This window comes from Dendrobates tinctorius, unplaced genomic scaffold (assembly GCF_039654945.1).
Source record: "Dendrobates tinctorius isolate UK_male_01 unplaced genomic scaffold, ASM3965494v1 ptg000043l, whole genome shotgun sequence".
NCBI lineage: Eukaryota > Metazoa > Chordata > Amphibia > Anura > Dendrobatidae > Dendrobates > Dendrobates tinctorius.
The window spans coordinates 6,939,085-6,958,013 of record NW_027361711.1 but is presented as its reverse complement, the minus strand read 5'-3'; the positions used below and the strand labels follow the sequence as shown (position 1 = coordinate 6,958,013).

General features: G+C 47.3%; 1 protein-coding gene across 3 annotated transcripts in view; it reads right to left on the bottom strand.

The window, feature by feature from the left end:
- Positions 1-492: 492 nt before the first annotated feature.
- The window catches only part of GNPTAB (N-acetylglucosamine-1-phosphate transferase subunits alpha and beta), a 169,180-nt gene continuing 150,743 nt past the window's right edge, over positions 493-18,929 (bottom strand). For 2 of the 3 annotated variants that reach the window (XM_073575174.1, XM_073575176.1), the window contains exons 19-21: positions 17,783-17,950; positions 11,075-11,165; positions 493-1,467 (exon numbers count right to left, since the gene is read on the bottom strand). In XM_073575174.1, coding sequence (XP_073431275.1) covers positions 1,390-1,467; positions 11,075-11,165; positions 17,783-17,950 — 337 coding nt within the window. In that variant the 3' untranslated portion in view covers positions 493-1,389. The remainder of the gene's footprint in view (positions 1,468-11,074; positions 11,166-17,782; positions 17,951-18,929) is intronic. The other variant, XM_073575175.1, reaches the window with a different exon arrangement.

Genomic DNA, 18,929 nt, shown 5'->3' with positions numbered 1-18,929 from the left:
TGAAATGAATAGTCATCAGGGGAAGGTGATAGAAGCAGGGTGAGTGACAGTAAAGTCACCCCCAATGATGATTCGTATTGTGCCAGCCACTGGAGAAGCAGGAGGTGGGGATGGAAGCTGTAATGCTGCCCTCTGATGGCTCCCTGCTCAGGGTGGTGTTAAAAGTTGCAGAGAAGCAACTGCTGGGCTATCCTCCTGTGACATTTCATTTGAGTATCCCATCAAACTAGATGTCACAGGTAGAAAAGCAAAAAAGCACATATATTGGATTAGCTATATAGGAAATTTTATAACAAAGCATATTACACCAATTGATAGAGATGAACAACAGATATTTATTAAAGGGGATAAGAGGTATCAGACAACCCCATTAATGATCATCAGCCTATCAGTGTTATCTTTTGTAAATGAACAACAGAAACCAATGTTGCAGCTGTAAAGCAGACATTAGTTCTAGCACCTTCAGTTATTTTCACAAACAGTACGAAAAAGTAGAATTTTTTGACACAAATTTTATTTCACAATAATTAAAAACACTGATTTCCAAAATTATTTACATGTAGACAGCCAGTTAAATTTATATACCAACAGTATAGCTTCATTATCCTTTTACTGATTTACGGGTAGGTTATTTTAATCAAATTAGTAAATGTCTCCCACTAGCAAACTGCAAAGTGAGTCGCAAATAGAGAAGAGATGTGGAGAAAGAATGGTTTTAACATCCATACATGCACAAAACTGCGGCGTGCCTTCTGTACAGTAAAAGCTCAGTTTTGTGTGGAGCAAAACCATTACATTGGAGTGCAAAGCAAGGTCTCAAATTCTTCATTATGATACATTACAGTAAAGTCACAAAGATGACAAAAGATTCTCTGTACACAGGCACTTGACTTGTATTTACATAGGCAAAACAAATAAATTCCTATGTTACACAATTGGACATTGGTTACAATTTTAACACGGATGCCGTTTTTGTGGAAGAGAAGCAGAGCAGTACAAAATGGAGTGCAACTAGTTCATTTTCTTGTCATGCCATGACTGGACTGCCACTTTTACAGCACCAACCATAAAAGTGTTGTCGTTTCATAATCCTTTGGTTTTAAAACTGAGAAGCTGAAAGCATAGCCGTGACCGCTAGCAGATTCTCGCATATTATATTCCAGTGGCTTTGACATGCTACTTTCCCATCATCCGCGCCCCTTGCAGAATTCCTGTGCAGGATGCTCCCTCCATGAGATAATACCCATTAAGAGAAACCATCTAACCACAGCCAGAATGCTCAGCCCCGCTCATTTTGTGCCACAGAACATTTTTTAGTCTTCTGTCTTGCTGAGATTCTGACAGTCACATACTTGGTGATGAGGTAGTCTTAGAAGCAGCAATTCCTGTCTACACTTTACTTCTTCCTGGGCTGATTTCAATCTGCATTCTTCTTCGAGGAAAAATCTTTCTTTTAAGTGCAATTAACTGTGGAGCAGAAAAGTGATTCCGTTACAATAAAGCTGTTTAGAGGGAACCTGTCGGCTGGCCTAGCCCCCTTAAACTGTTACTTGTCTTTATTGCACCATATTTTCTATTCAAAACCATGGCTGCACTATGCAATTTATAGGATGACTAGTCAGTCTGGGGTGAGGGGTGTCAATTTTCTTGGGCTAATCCTTCCTCTCATCATGTAAGCACTCCCCTGTAGGCATGACTGTCAAGATTTGCAAGCGCTACGTCATCGCAGACTCTCTGCAATACTCATGACGTTCTGCCTCACTGGGCATGTGCAGTGAGAAATCAATGTTGTCCACTGATAGCACAGACTTAGGACCACAGAGATACAGAATGTGGTCTTCTTTTAAAGAGAATATGTCACCTCATTTTAGCCCTATCAGCTGCACCTGAAAGATAAGAAAAACAGTTATATTATACTCACTCAGGGGCGGTCCGGGTCCAGTCTTGGTCTGATGGGTGTTGCGGTCCGGTCCGGCGCATCCCATCTTGTAGCGGTGATGTCCTCTTCTTGGAATCCCATCGCGGCTCCGGCACAGGCGCACTGCTCTGCCCTGTTGAGGGCAAAGCAGAGTCCTGCAGTGCGCAGGCGCTGAGAAAGGTCAGATAGGTCCGGCGCCTGCGCACTTCAGTACTCTATACTGCCCTCAACAGGGCAGAGCAGTGCGCTTGCGCCGCGACGGGAAGTCAAGAAGAGGATGTCACGGCTACAAGATGGGAGGCGCCGGACTGGACAGTGACACCCATCGGACCAAGACCAGACCCGGACCTCCCCTGGTTGAGTATAATATAACTAGTTTTTCTTATTTTTCAGGTTACATCGGGGGCATTACAGAATGCTGTAGATAAGCCCCTCATGGCGGTGCCAGCAGCTGATAGGGCTAAAAATAGGTAACAGATTCCCTTTAATGTCTCCATTTTTAATGGCGAAAAAGGGGGGGGGGGATTTTAATTTTTATGCATTTTATAATGTAACAGCAGTGATTGCAGCTTGGCTTAGGTCCATTCGCTGTTGTTACAGGTGGATGCAGAGTTTGGTGCAGGCTCAGCTCCTCAGACCACTCCTACCTCACATCTGGCGAGAGATGAACATGGTGGAAATGGGTAATGACATGTTGGGCAAGTAAGAAAAAAATAGGGATTTTTGTGTCTACTCACCGTAAAATACTTTTCTCCGAGCAAATCATTGGGGGACACAGGACCATGGGTGTTATGCTGCTTGCCACTAAGAGGACACTAAGTGAACACAGAAAAAGTTAACTCCTCCTCTGCAGTATACACCCTCTCGCTGGCTGAGATTTCCCCAGTTCGGTGAAAAAGCAGTAGGAGCATTAAACAAATAACAGTAACTATGCCAACAGGGTGTGTGCCAATGATTGGCTCAGAGAAAAGGAATTTATGGTGAGTACATAAAAATCCCTATTTCTCCTACGCCTCATTGGGGGACACAGGACCATGGGACGTCCTAAAGCAGTCCCTGGGTGGGGAACATACAACTGCTAATACCCCATGTACCACTGACTTAACGCTGTGGTACTGCCGATTGCAGAATGCGTCTGTCAAGAGCTGCATCCGCACAGGCCTGAGAATGAATTTGGTAATGTTTTGTAAAGGTATGCAGACTGGACCAAGTTGCAGCCTTGCAGACCTGTTCTGCCGTCGCATGGTGCCGAATGGCCCAAGAGGCGCCCACTGATCGGGTAGAATGCGCCTTAATCCCTGCTGGGACAGGTGTGTCCCTGACACGGTAGGATTCCTGAATAGCCAAGCGAATCCACCTGGCTAGCGTGGCTTTTGAAGTGGCTAGACCCTTCCTATGCCCCTCTGAAAGTATGAACAGGGCATCTGACATGCGGAAGGGAGCCGTCCGCGAGATGTATCGTCTTAGAGCCCTAACCACATCCAGAGTGTGGAGGGCCTTCTCAATGCGATGGACTGGTGCCGGACAGAAGGAAGGCAAAACAATTTCCTCATTGAGATGAAAGGAAGACACGACTTTGGACAGGAAAGACGGAGACGTCCTCAGAACTGCCTTGTCCTGATTAAAATTCAGGAACGGAGAACAGCAGCACAGGGCCGCCGATTCCGAAACTCGTCTGATTGACGTAATCACCACTAGAAAGACAACCTTCCAAGAGAGAACAGTTAGTGGTACTTCCTGCAGTGGTTCGAAAGGGGCCTCCTGCAAGACTCCGAGAACCAAGGTAAGGTCCCTTGATTCCAATGGCCTTTTAAAGGGAGGCGCCACATGGGAAACTCCCTGAATGTCTTCACCTGCAATTTGGTGGCAATTTTGCGTTGGAATAGAACTGACAAAGCTGAAATTTGGCTCTTGAGCGAGCTAAGCGCGAGGCCTGACTCTAATCCGGATTGTAGGAATTCCAATATGGAAGGAATGGAGAACACCAGAGGGGATCGTCCATGGTCCTTGCACCACGAGAAGGTGGTTTTCCAGGTGCGATGATAAATGCGCATGACACGGGCTTCCTAGCACTAGTTATGGTGGAAAAGGAGAGAAACCAGCCTGTGCTAAAATCCAGGATTCAACAGCCACGCCATCAAAGACAAGGCCCCAGAGTTCTGGTGGTAAATCGGCCCTGTGAGAGTAGATCCATGCGATCTGGATGTCGCCAGGGAATGTCGGCGACCAGTTGCACTAGTTCTGCGTACCATGCCCGGCGTGGCCAATATTGTGCGACTAGAATCACTGGTACTCCCTCTGCTCTGATTTTCTTGATGACCCTTGGGAGCAAGGGAAGAGGGGGAAAAATGAACGGGAGCTAGAACCGGTGCCACGGCAGAACTAGGGCGTCCACTCCAATGGCGCATGGATCACGCGATTGGGCAATCAATCGAGGAACCTTGTTGTTTAGTCTTGAGGCCATAAGATCCAAATCCGGAGTCCTCCAGCGATGGCAAATCTGCTGAAAAACTTCCGGATGAAGAGACCACTCTCCTGAGGCAAGGCCTTGGAGACTGAGAAAATCCGCCGCCCAATTGTCTACCCCCGGGATGTGGATTGCGGAGATGGGCGAATGGTTGGCCTCAGCCCAATGGAGGATGTGACTCACTTCGTGCATGGTAATCCTGCTCCGAGTACCCCATGACGGTTGATATACGCCACAGCTGTGGCATTGTCGGATTGGATCCTGATGGGGTGACCTGCGAGGAGATGGTGGAAACTCTGTAGAGCTAGTCTGATCTCTCGTATCTCCAAGATGTTGATGGGGGACGTGACTTTTGAGTTGACCAACGACCTGGTGCCGTGTGGTGACGGTAGGGAGGACTTCTTTGTCCACCACCTGAGGGTCTGTCTGACCCGCAGAGACAGACGGAACCGACGGTCTAGGGAGAACGGGTTCTTGCCCCAAGTCAACAGCAACGCATGTTGTAAAGGGCGGAGATGGAATTGTGCGAATGGGACCGCTTCCATCGCTGCTACCATCTTTCCGAGAACTCTCATGCTGAAACGTATGGAGTGAGAAACTGGTCGGGAAAGAGTCCGCGCTCCCTGTTGTAAGGCTCATGTCTTTTCTGGAGGAAGAATGACCAACCCGCAGGAAGTGTCCAAGATCATTCCCATAAAGGAAATCTGTTGAGCCGGTGTTGGGGAAGACTTCTCGAAGTTTATCTTCCAACCCAGGCGAGATTCCACGCCGGCTAGAAGGGACGGACCCTTCTAGGATCAGTATGTCGTCCAGATACGGCAGTACCACCACTCCCCGAGCGTGAAGAATGGCCATGACAGTCGCCATGACCTTGGGTAAAGACTCTGGGGGCGGTTGCGAGTCCGAAGGGCAAGGCAATGAACTGGAAGTGTTCTTTGCGAATTGCAAACCGCAGGAACTGCTGGTGGGACGGACAAATTGGGATGTGAAGGTAAGCATCTTTGATATCGTTGTCGCCTCTTTTTCCATGGAGGCGACAACTGACCGGAGAGATTCCATTCGGAATCGCCGTACCTTGAAAAACTGATTTAACAGCTTGAGGTCCAGTATGAGCCGCATCGTTCCATCCTTCTTCAGAACCACAAAAAGGTTTGAATAAAAACCCTGGAACCTTTCGTCTTGAGGGACCGGAAAGATGACTCCGTCCTTTTGCAGCGCATGAACGGCCCGAAGGAAGGCTGTTGTCTTTGTCTTGGAAGGTGAGGACCGGAAAAAACGTGTCAGTGGGGGAGAAGAAAATTCTAATTTTGTTTCCGGAGGACACCAGCTCCCTGGGCCCACTCGTCGTGGACGACCGCGAGCCAGGTGTGACTGAATGAAAGTGGACGACCGCCTACTTTGTCGGTGTCCGCCGGATACCGCAACAAGTCATTGTGTAGAGGATCTATGGGATCTGGCTCCCCTAGATCCAGATGCCCTTGGCCTGGGTTTCCAAGAGCGGTTAGGTCTGTATGAGAACTGGGAACCTCTGTCTCCACGCGGGGACCGACCTGATCCAGAAGAGAAGGTTGTGGAGGACCAACTGGAATTGTTGCGAAAAGGCCGAAAATGAGTCTGCTGTTGATTCCGAAACGGCCGGACAACCTTTTGTTGGGGAAGGAATTCACTCTTCCCCCCGGTAAAGTCAGAAATGAGCTGGTCCAGTTTCTCTCCAAATAGGCGACCAGTTTGATAAGGCAGAGAAGTCAACGACCTTTTAGAGGTGGACTATGCCCGCCAGTCACGGAGCCATAGGGCCCTTCTAATGGAGACTGCATTTGTGGCTGCCTGTGCAGCGCAATTGGCGGCATCTAAAGAAGCGTCCACTACAAAGTCTCCTGCGTGAACTATCTGCCTGGCGACGCTGACTGCCTCCGGAGAAAGACTGCTATCCTGGATGGCAGTAACTAACACCTCTGACCAAGCGGCCATAGCCTTAGCCACCCAAGTCGCCTAGAAAGATGGAAAAAGTGCCGCTCCCGAAGCGTCAAAGACTGAGTGAGCAAGGTAGTCCATCTTGACTGAAGAACCTTCAGAAGTGGATAGGAGCGTTTTGGAAGCAAGACGCGATATAGGAGGATCCACAGAAGGGGACTGTAACCGATCCTTCATTAGGTCTGGAGCAAAAGGGTATTTAGCCTCAATAGGCTTTTGACCTGAGAACCGTTTATGTGGCTGGTCCTTATGTCTCTGGACAATGCTCTTAAACTCTGGATGGCTGGCAAAAACCCTGCGCACACGTTTAGTCTTTTTAAAAAAAACAACGTGTTCCGGAGCGGGAGTATTCTGCTCATCCAACTTCAGAATCCTGTTGACTGACTCTATAAGAGAATCAAATGATTCTTAGTCATTTGGGGGATTCTGAGGTACTGACGTCTCAGAGTCGTGTTCGCTGCGAACATTAGGAGAGGGAGAGCTAGAGCCAGAGCTCGCAGATGCTGAAGTGCAGGCGTGACTGGGGGACGCGTCATGAGTCTGCTTTCTAGATACCTGACCATCCCTGGAACGAGTACGCCCCCTGCTGGTGGACGGTTCCCGGCCGTCACCAGAGCCCTCCTCGGTCGGCGAAGGCGCGTTCTGACTTAAAGAGGTTTCCCGGAGGGAGTCTATAGCCTTGGTCAGTGACTCCACAGACCATGACAGGGACGCAGCCCACTCAGGGGGACTAAATACAGGGGGCCCGGTGGCAGCGGCGGCGGATGGCACATGAGCACAAGCCGGGTCACAATGCGTGCATAACAGATTAGTTTGGGCACTGCGCAAGGCAGTCTTGCAAGTGGCACAAAGTGTGCTTTTTAGTAGCCCTTTTGGCTTCCTTAGATTAAGACATAGTGCAGGGTTACAGGCAGAGCCTGGGCTGCATATAAGGTGAGAGTGCAGAGAAGGGGTTAAGCTTTCTTGCTAAGGCAGAAGCAGCTTACCCACGCTCCTAATGCTGTGTCCCCAGGAGGAATAGTGGTGGCCCTGCAGCGTCGTCAGGTGCTGTCACTCAGTGCACACCCCCCGAAGCCGTCCCAGAGCAGGCTGAGGTAAATAACATGGGCCCCGAGACTAATAGGGCGCTTCTCGTTCAGAGAGAGAGAAGCGGCAAGGACGTGGGCGGCGGCGCCAACGGTGGGTAGCGCTATGTAAATCGCGGCCTAGTCCGGCCGAAAAGCCGGGGACTAAGTTTCTGGGCCCTCCAGCACTAAGCGCCGGATGAAAGGAGAGAACGGAGGCGGCGATGGGGCGCCGATGTACCACCGCTGACACTAGGTCAGCGCCTCTCCCAGGAACCAGGACCCAACCCCATAATCCGGTGCTCACACAGGCCGCGCTGTCCGGGACTTTCCAGCTGCAGATTTCATCCTCCCGGGCAATGTAGCAGAGCCGGAGGAGTTCTTAAAGGGGGTATACCTCTATCGATCCACTCTATGGTCAGGGGGATGGGGAGTCCATGGGGCTAATTTAGGGCATCAGAAGCGCTCCTCAGTGTGGTTCTCCGTGCACTCCATATGCTCCGTGCGCTTGCCCTTTTGTCCGTGCGGGGAGATCGGGACCGCAAAGGAACTATCACCCTGAAGAATCAAGTATGCCCCAGTCGTCGCAGGATTTGGTACGGGGAGGTATACTCCGCGTTCTCACCTGTTGTTGGTTCGGGGGAGAGCAGACCCTTGAAAGGAACCGCCGCCCCCTTCACTCCGTTAATTAAAAAATAAAACTTTACAGAAAACTCAAAATTGAAAATAAAAACGGTGGTGTCTGAAGCCAGACCCAAGTGCCTCCTACAGACACTAAGCAAGAACTGGGGAAATCTCAGCCAGCGAGAGGGTGTATACTGCAGAGGAGGAGTTAACATTTTCTGTGTTCACTTAGTGTCCTCCTAGTGGCAATAGCATAACACCCATGGTCCTGTGTCCCCCAATGAGGCGTAAGAGAAAACTTCATAGTAAAGAGAAGTGTTTTCAAGAGTTACTCAAATGTTACTTACAGTTCAGATGTGAAATTTTATTGCAAAGTGGATTTTGACTTTAATTCCTTATACAAACTTACTTCGGTGAGCAATGTACTGCAGTTGTTTGCCATCTGAACTGGTGATGTGCAGAAATAGTAGGTCTTAAAGAAGCAATTTTTATAGTGCAGCTTGGGCCATTTATAAAGAGATAGTGTAGAGGTTTTGTTTATGACTCAGTGTTAGCGGATTTATTTTGTTTTCAATCTCGAATCCTTCCTCCCTCGCATATGGTTTCCCTAATGCAAAGTCCTTTTCCCATAATACCTCTGGCTTTGCAGAGAAAGCAAAGTCTGATCACATTGCTGTTATTCTTAAGGGCCTTTTACACTTAACGATATCGCTAAAGCGTCACCTATTTTGTGACGCAGCAGCGATATCACTAGCTATCTCGCTCCATGTGATACTTACCTCCGACCGGCTCCCCTGCTGGTTATCGATGATCGCACGAGAACATCCTGGGCCGTTTTCTCGTCGTAGGCTTCCTGCTGGCGCCGACGAGCGAGCCATGGACGCGGGCGGAAGAAGTCATCAACGCTGCGTCTGACAGGTATCGACCGCCGCTGCATCGCTAGTGAGATCTGCCTGTTTGGCAGCTCACTAGCGACCATTTAGCGATGCACCAGCAATCCTGAACGGGTCGTATCTTGGTCGGGATCGCTGGTGCATCCCTAAATGTAACGGGGCCTTTACAAATGGCAGTAAGACAAATCAGTGATTTAGAACTGCCGTCCCCTGTTGCATACATCAGTCTCAGTATCTTCTTTGTGAGCAGCTTTAGAACACAGAGTTTTAGTGACTCTGTGATGTAGCTACATGCTGCACATTCTCAGAGCATCATGTGTGATCATACTATCTCTTTCCCTGTCAGATTTTAGCTGTGTGAAGCTTCAGCTCATAGAAATACACTGGAGCCTAAAGTGATCCTGTTAACAGGTTTCTGTTATGAAATCTGAGAGCAGCATAGCGTAACGGCAGAGGGCCAAATTCCAGGGATCTTTCACTGGACTGCTTGGTGCAGTTTTGATAGAATTCCTGTTTTCTCCGCTGCAGATGTGTTAGTGGTCAGAACGCTAAACTGTTTGTAACCCCTCCCACACTACTGATTGGCAACTTCTGATGTACAGTGTAGATTGTGTCAGCAAGCTGTCAATCCGTGGTGGAGGTGGGATTACACATATTAGCTGGACTGCCTGGCATGGGATAGCTAGTCCACTAGTGATAATCTGCTAATAAAACACACAAGTGATATCTTTAGTTGTGTGTAAGGACATAGAGAGGGGCAGAAAGACTGACCTGGCTATACGTATGATCATGTACTAGACTAGGTGGCAGACTGGAGCTCACGGGAAATGTATGGATGCAACTAAAGACCCCGTCTCACATAGCAAGATCGCTAGCGAGATTGCTGAAGCGTCACCAATTTTGCGATCTCACTACATGTGACACGCAGCGGCAATCGGCTCCCCCCGCTGGATATCGCTGATCGTGCTCGAATGTCCTGGGCCATTTTTACATAGTCGGTATCCCGACGAGCGACCTCGCTGGCGATGCAGAACTCAGGCGGGACTCATCAGAAAAGCTGCTGTGTGACAAGGTACCAACGACCACCGAGGTCATTATACGGATCGCTGGAAGATTGCTGTGTCGTTGAAAAGATCTGCTTGTTTGGCAGCTTACTAGCGACCATGTAGCGATGCACCAGTGATCCTTACCAGGTTGTATCGTTGTCGGGATCGCTGGTGCGTCGCTATGTGAAACGGGACCCTAAGGCAAACTGGATGAAATAAGTTACATTGCTGAAATATTGAGAGTTTTCACTATACAGTACTGTGCAAAACTTTTAGGTATTCTGGCATAAAAAGCTTTGAAGGGTCGCATACTGTTGGTACAACTGATGGTTGCATTAAAGGGGATTGGAGTAGGAGTAGAGGCGTGTGCCACTTGTCCAGCGCTCCTGATTCATGAAGAGGTTTATGCCTCATTAGAGATAAGTGAGTGTGCCCGGATATCCTCTTATCAGGGCATGCTTGGGTGTTATATGAGTATCTTTGGCGTGCTCGAGTAATATGTTCAAGTCCCCGCAGTTTGCCTAACAAACATGCAGCAATCAAAGCTTGCTTAGCTTAGAAAATCTGCAAGTAAAGAAATATATATAAGGGAATGTTTCCACGCTGTGTAGTAGCAATGCTTAGAAAGCAGCGGAAAACCCGCTCCGCCCAAAGCGCTGCCCCCTTTCTTAGGCGCGGTTATAACGCATGTGTTCATTGAACACATGCGGAATCACCGCATCCTATCCATAGACTGGGTTATTTATTTTGTGGCGACTGAGCATCTCCGCAAGATAAGTTGACACGCTGCGGTCTATAAAGACGCAAAGCATGTCCGGTTTCGTGGGTGTATCACCCGCGTCTTTGTACGCATAGTGGAGACGGGATTTCATAAAATCCCCTCCACTATGCTGTAACATCTGGCTGCTGCAGATTAAGCGCTGCGGCTGTACGCAGTGTTCAATCGGCAGCAAATCCAAATATATTATGCCACGTGGAAACATACCCTAAAGCAGCTCATACTTGTGTTGCTTTATTGCAGTTTACCTATTTGAAGAAAATAGAGAAAGTGCCTAGAAAAAAAAATAAAGAGTGCATGCAGTAGTTACCTGTTCAGCAAAGAAAGAGATGACTGTAAATACAATCAATGTTCCCAGGACACAATGAGTCCAAAACTTCAACTTGTCTCTATAACTTCTCCTTAAAAATATAACAAGAAATTGTCATTATCCGTGCATTTCTTTGCTCACAATTAAAGGGAACGTGTGCATTTACAGTCTGGTATGCTTTTCTATGCAACGCTACAGTGTTTCAGAGTAAACACACTTTGGAAAGCCGGCCAGCAACTGTGACTTGGCTGACTACTCTTAAAGGGAAGGAGCTGAGATTTTAATTTTTGCATTAATAATTATACAATCAATTGTTTTTAATACAAAATTAAATTAACTACTTTTATAGTTTTTTATTAATTGCCATTTATGTTTGCCACTGTGGGGCTGCCATTTTCATTAGTCTGGGCACAACACTTGCACACCTCAGATATGGCAGCCATGGGCATAAGAGCCAACCGTCGAACTCTGACCGTGTCGCTTACATTGAGGCCACTTCTCCTGCCTCTTAGCTGTGACCTGGGCATGCCCTCCTGAGCTGTCCAGGTCACAGCTGTGGGAGGAGATCGAGGCCATTTTGTTGAAGCCCGCAGAGTATGCTGTGGGCTTTATTTTCCCCTGTCATTGAACACACTGCTCAGTGCATGCGATAACAGGAGATGGGGGGGGTCATGCTGTCACATGTCAGCGTTACCCCGCAGCTGTGACTGTCACCTGCAGTAACGCTACAGCTGGTATTGTTGGTCACAGCGCTGCAGGATTATGCTGGCAGATGTCAGCGTGATTCCGCAGCTGACTGCGATCCGCTGCGGTGACCTTCAGTAAAAAAGCAGGTGCGAGCCGATGAGACTACTGCTCCCATTGGGCTATGTCTGCTGGGAGAGTAGCATCATCTGCCGGCACCTGTGCTCACAGTTGAGGGAAAAAAAAAAAAAAGTTACATTACATATTCACATAAAAATAAAAAAAATTATACTCACCTAACGCCAAATCCCCAACGCCCTCATCTCCTAGAAATAATGTAAAATAATAAACCAACATATACTCCCTGTCTACTGTAGTCCAAGGTAATCCAGATTGTCCCACGGCGATCTCACGTGTAGAACAGTCACATCGAGAAATGTAACCGCTCTATCCGGCCTCCGGCGATACACTGACAGGAGATGATCGCCCCCTGCAGTGCATCACTGTGCCGCCACGAGAGTTCACCGAAGTTCATTAGCTCAGTGCTCTTTCTTACGGCACCGCTGTGTGGGAATGTTTGCCACGCAGCAGTGGTGCCATAAAGGGAGAGCACCGGAACTAATGAACTCTGGTGAACTCTCATTGCAGCTCAGTAATACACTGCAAGAGGGATTACCTCCTGTCAGTGTATAGCCGGTTGTCTTTGAGAGCAGTCATATCACTGGTGTGACTGCTCTCAAAGTGATCAGGATCGTCGTGGGACATTATGGATTATCTTCTCTTCGGACAGGTGAGGAATATTTGTGGCTTATTATTTTATTTTTGTTGCAGGAGATGACGGAGTCAGGGCTTAGGTGTTCGGTAAGTATGGTTAATTAAGGTTAATAAAGGACTTTATTCTGGCTGTGTCTTTATTTACCATATAACTGTTACGCCCTGGAGAAGGCAAGTTCCAAGAGTGGACCGTCTGGATCATGGTACCGAACTTCCCTAGAGTGAGCAAACCAGGTGGGACAAACCCCTATACAGGCATTGTTACAGACAGGCCCAGGGGTTTCAAACACCACAACTGCCGGTACAAGAGGGCGGCTCGTAGGAAGCACAAACTATAATACTCTAGGCAGAAGGTACAAGGAGGGCAGCAGGAATGGACACAAACGGGCTACAGAAGGACTAGAAGCGGAGAGGGACAGCAGCTAGGAACATGATCCGGGGACGGAGGGGACAAGAGAACGAAAAAGGTGCAGGGACCACCAGGAGCGGACGGAGGAGACTAGGGCTGTAGGAGACACAAAGGAAGAAACACAAGTAACCACAGGGAAGCCTGAGCAACAGGAGGAAACATACAAGAGAGGACCTAAGTACTGGCACAGGATAGTGCACAATAATCAGGTGCCTCCACTAAGAGAGGGTGGCCTGAAATACCTGGTGCAAGTACTCCATTGATCAGGCGGTGCTTCCGGGTCAGGTCATCGCAGCTGCTAAAGGTCCTGAAGGCCGAGCACTAAGGCGCATGCACGAGACTGCTGTGCGCGAGGCTGACCGTGCAGGAGGAACGCACCACGAACCCCGGGATGCAGGAGCAAATGGGTGAGTAGCGGAGGACCGTGCGGACACAGCGCTCGCAGCAGGAGACCGGGCAGCCACAGTACTGGCAGCAGGGGACCGGGTGGCCACCATTCTAACAATAACTATATGATTTGTAATGGATAGGTGTCTTATAGACACCTCTCCATTGCTAAGCCATGTGCTTGATGTCACCTGACAATACAAAGGTGACATCAACCCCACAAATATTACCCCACCTGCCACCACTACAGGGCAAGTGGGAAGAGCAAGGCTATGAGATGTGCCATTTTGGGGGCGGCTGACAGCTAACGTTTTTAGCCTGGGGCGGGGGCCAATATCCTGGTCCCCTTCCTAGACTATTAATATCAGCCTACAGCTGTCTGCATAGCCTTTGCTGGTTATTAATTATAGGGGGAACAACATGTCATTTTTTGCTGGGGTCCCCCATTTTAATAGCCAGTAAAGGCTAAGTATACAGCTGTGAGATGATATTAATAGCCTGGGAAGCTCCATGGATATTATCCGCTTCCCAGGCTATAAACATCAGCCCTCAGCCATCGGCTTTCCCTTTGCTGGTTATTAAAATAACGCGGGAGCCCAAGCAATTTTTTTTTTTTAGTTTTTTTCTTTAAAATTAAGTTGCTGTCTGGTTACAGCCTATGTACATTCGTTCAGTTAACGCTTCTACATTGGCTGGCGACAATGTGTGCATAGGTTTGTGTGTAAAAACACAAGTCCCATAAATAAATATTAAAGGGCTATAGAGGCTTAGGTATGATAAAAACGGAATATTTAGTTATGAATATTTAAAAGAATTTAATAAAATTTAAACAAAAGGGATAAAAACAACGGTAACAAGATATAACCAATTGAAGGAAACTGGGGGCTTAGCAGCAGTAAAGTCAATTTAATTAAAACCCTAGGCTGTGAGCTGAAGGTGCATAAAGACAAACACCTCTGTGATGGAAGCAATATGCTGCAGCACAATCACATAAAACAGCACTGTACTTACACACGAGTGTGCCCGGCTTTTGGTACCGTGAATACCACCTCGACAGCGCTGTTTCGCCAAGAGGGCTTCTTCCAAAGGGATTACATACAGCCCAGCACTTAATTCTCCGTACATATTGAAAATATAATTTGCTTATGTAAGGTTTTCTTTAAAATTATGGGCACGTCTTTATAATTTTTTCTTGCAGTTTAGCACTTTGCACTTTTTTCAATATTTATTATATGATTATGTTTTATTTAAATTGGCTTTATTGCTGCTAAGCACCCAGTTTCCTTCAATTAGTTATACCGAAATACAGCTGTTTCTATACCCTTAGTTTAAATTTTATTAAATTCTTTTAAATATTCATAAATAAAATATTCAGTTTTTGTCATACCTATGCCTCTATATCCCTTTAATATTTATTTCTGGGACTTGTTTGGTTATATAGATTTTTTGAGGTTGGTCGGAATAAATTTTGGATGTATGTGAATAAATAGGTTTGTGCGTGTTTATGCTTACTTATCGACTTAGTAATGACGGTGTCAGGCAGAGTGTGAGTGTTAGCATTTGAGTGAGAGCGTCATCGCGAGTCAGTTTGTGAGCATCTGCCTGAGAGTCAGCGTGTGAATGTTAGTGTCAGAATGAGCGTGTAAGCATGAATGTCAGTGTGAGCATCAGTCAGCGTGAGCATCAGCATGAGTGTCGGCGTGTGCATCAGCGTCAGTGTGTGAGCGCCAGCGTGAGTGAGCGTCATCGTGTCAGTGTGTGAGTGTCTGCCTGAGTGTCAGCGTGTGACTGAGCATCAGCGTGTGAGCGTCAGAATGTCAGAGCTTGAGCATCAGCATGAGTGTCAGCGTGCCAGCGTGAGCACACTCACACCATAGACCAGCACATTGCTCTCCTGAAATACTCTGTGCTGCTCTCACCCTGTTCCTTCTACCATATATCTCTCTCTCTGTGACCCCTCCTATAGACCAGCACGCGCTCCTGAAATACTCTTTGCTGCTGTCACCCTGCTCCTTCCACCATGCATTCCTTTCCCCCCTGCATGTCACTCACCCCATGGGTCGCTCTCCCTCCTATGCACTCCTCTTCCCACTGTATGTCTCTCTCCCCTTGAGTCACTTTCCCTCCTATTCACCCCTCTCCCCCCTGCATGTCTCTCTCCCCATGGGTCGCTCTCCCTCCGACGCACTCCTCTCCCCCTATGGGTCACTCTCCCTCCTATGCACTCCTCTCCCTCCTGCATGTCTCTCCCCATGGGTCGCTATCCCTCCTATGCACTCCTATCCCCCTAAATGTCTCCCTCACCTTGGGTTGCTTTCCCTCCTATGCACTCCTCTACCCCCTGCATGTTTCTCTCCCCATGGGTCATTCTTTCTAATATGCACTCCTCTCCCCCCACGCCTGCTTGATACAGCGAGCAGCACCAACTAACAGAATCGTCGCTACCTGCCCTCCTTGGTGACTGTCTACTTGTCAGTATAACTTTGCAGTCACCAACAAAATGGCTCCACACTGTGTTCCTAAAGGTCATCCTCTCTTATCCCTTAGCAAACACCCAGAAGGGGAGGAGAGGAGTTGTAGTGCTAAGATAGTAATGACTATCGGGAACCCATACTGGCAGCCTGTCTTTAAAGACTTCTTTAAGACAGCCTGTCTTTGAATATGCCTTTAAGACTTTTTGTTAAGAGATATTAGACAGTAACTCTCTTGACATCTGGTTATTAATGTTAGTCTGTTATCAGTGTTCAGAGAGAACATGTTTATAGTACCAGCCAATTACAGAAGTTCGCTATCAGTGTGCCTGTGTGATTAATGTTATTGAGAAACAAGTCTTATTGGTATTCAGTATGTAAAGGCCCCGTCACACTAAGCGATGCACCAGCGATCACGACGACACGACCTGGCAAAGATCGTTTGTGCGTTGCTACATGGTCGCTAGTTAGCTGCCAAACAGGCAGATCTCCTAAACGACGCATCAGCGGATCAGCGATATGTATAACAACCTTGGCAGTCATTGGGACCTTGTCTCACAGCATGTAGTGTTTTAACGATTCAACCTAGTCCCGCCTGCGCTGCAGAGATATGAGTCGCCAACGAGGTCGCTCGTTGTTTATAAAGGGTGTCAAACTCAGCGATTCAGGCGCACCAGCGGGACACCAACGATCAAAAAACGGCCCAGGACGTTCAAGCACGATCAGCGACATCGCAGCGGGGGCCACATTGCCGCTACATGTCACACATAGCGACATCGCTGACGATGTCGCTGCTGCTGCGTCATCAAATCAGTGTCGCTTAAGCGATATCACTAGCGATCTCGCTTAGTGTGACGGGGCCTTTAGTCTTTGTATTATGGTAGACTATTCAGTGCCAGGAAAGCTTTCGGGCATGTTTTGTGCGATGACTTATTTGTCCGGGGTAGATTGACATCTGATGAGCTGGCCACTCAGAAGAGAGATACTATACTGGACAAACAGAATTTCTTAGCGTTTGTGTAACGCTTGGTTAAGCAAGCATTTTTGCAAAAGTCAAGTTATAAAGCAGTGAAGATTTCAGCTAAGACAGAAGCCTGTAACCTATAGATCAGAAGGGGACGCCCGTGTGGGTCTATAGTGTAGTGTGGATATATCCCAGGAATTCTTTGTCTTCAACGTTTGGCTTCTCACGGTTGATGTTATGGATAGATGTTGCCCTTTCCTGGTGAAGTTTTTCTTGTGTAGTGTGTAATGTAAGTACTTTACCTTTGTAATGTACATTATGCAAAAGTGTACGCAATTTCACACTATTTCCCATTTTCTGTAATCATTGAATTATTGTCATAAAATTAATCGCCTTCTTTAAAGCCGTAACCGATCCCTTTGAATACTTGGCAAAACAGAAGTAACATCACACCCGTCAGCAGATTCAGCCTATATTTACTGCAGTGCAGTAACGTGAGCTAGTTGTACACTAGGTTTTTGTCAAATTTCAGTAGCTGCTTCCCTAGTGTTTAAAAGTAGAAATATCAAACCTTTTAAAATTATTTTTCATATTTTACTAAATTAGAAATAAATGATAATATTTTATAGGAAAATTGAAACATTAATTCTTTACATTTTTTCAATTGCTGAAAAAAAATCAAAAACTGATGGCACCTTCCCTTTAAACAAGTCCCTAGCCATCTTCTCCCTGCCCCAATTCCTTTTATTCACAGGTCTATACACTCACATAAGGAGACTCCTGTCAGTCTAGGAGAAGCTTCCATGTATCTGCCCAAGACTGGTCAGCCGAAGCAAAGAGCCTCAAAGCATGTTCATCAAACTACGTCTTCTCTGAAATACTGCAGCATTTTAGACCGTAGACTGCAGAACACCTGACCATAATGGCACAGCCTATATCAGGTTCATGCTTCCTGTGGTTTGGGAAGCGTTACTCTACTGCCAGGTTCCCTTTAATGTTAAAACAGAAAAGCAGTTTACCATTCCTGTAACTCGTGCATGTGTAAAAAGCGGTTGCGATATTCTCTTGGCAATTCAAACTGAGACGGGATTGGAAACATTGATTCATAGAAGTCTCGCAGGACAGCCTTCACGGTTTGTGCATCCTTATGATTGTGATTAATGTTATCATTCAAACAGATGAATTTTCTGTAAGAGGCCAAATGTTGGTTAGAACATATATGCATCTAACAGAGCAATTATCAAAGTACAAGACTGCACTAGTGACAGATTTTCATGTCTTGGAAATAATCATTCTAAAACGTAAATAAAAAAACAATTTTAATTTTTTTATGAGAAAAAAAAACCTTTAAGGCTGTGTTCACACAGCGGTTTTTTAGCGGTTTTTACCGCGGTTTTCGCTATAAAACCGCTAAAAATAAGCTGCACAGTCATTTCTATGCATTTTGCACTTTTTGTGCACATTGATGCGTTTTTTACCGTGAAAAAAACGCATCGCGGTAAAAAATGCAGCATGCTCATTAATTTTGCAGATTTTCCCCGTTTTAGGCCTCTTCCATGCGGTTTTAAACCGCTGCGGAAAAAACCGCATCAAAAACGCATCAAAACTGCGCAAAAAACGCAAGCGGAAAAATAGGTGCGGTTTCTGGGAAGGGATTCAGGTTTTTGAGCAGAAAATTTCTGCAACGTGTGCACTTAGCCTTAAAGGGGTTATCCGAGACTATCTGAGGCCAGTTTCACACTAGCATTAGGAGGCGCAGAGCACGGTCGCTGTACAGCTCCGCCCCCTCCAGTCAGCTCATCCTATGGGTGCATGACACTGCATACGACTTGCGTACCCTATCGCTAGCATTGGGTAGGCAGGCCGTGCGCTGGTATGATTTTGACGGCGCATGCGCCCTTTTAACGGTGCGCCGAGCACACCAAAATGCCACACGGTGCATTTGGCGCACGTCGGCGCACCGTCAAAAGGGCGCATGCGTCGTCAAAATCATACCAGCGCATGGCCTGCGTACCCAATGCTAACGATAGGGTACGCAGGTCGCATGCAGCGTCATGTGACCATAGGAGGAGCTGACTGGAGGGGGCGCAGCAGCGGGCGGAGCTGCACAGCGGCCGTGCACTGTGCCTCCTAACGCAAGTGTGAAACTAGCCTAATTTGGGGTCA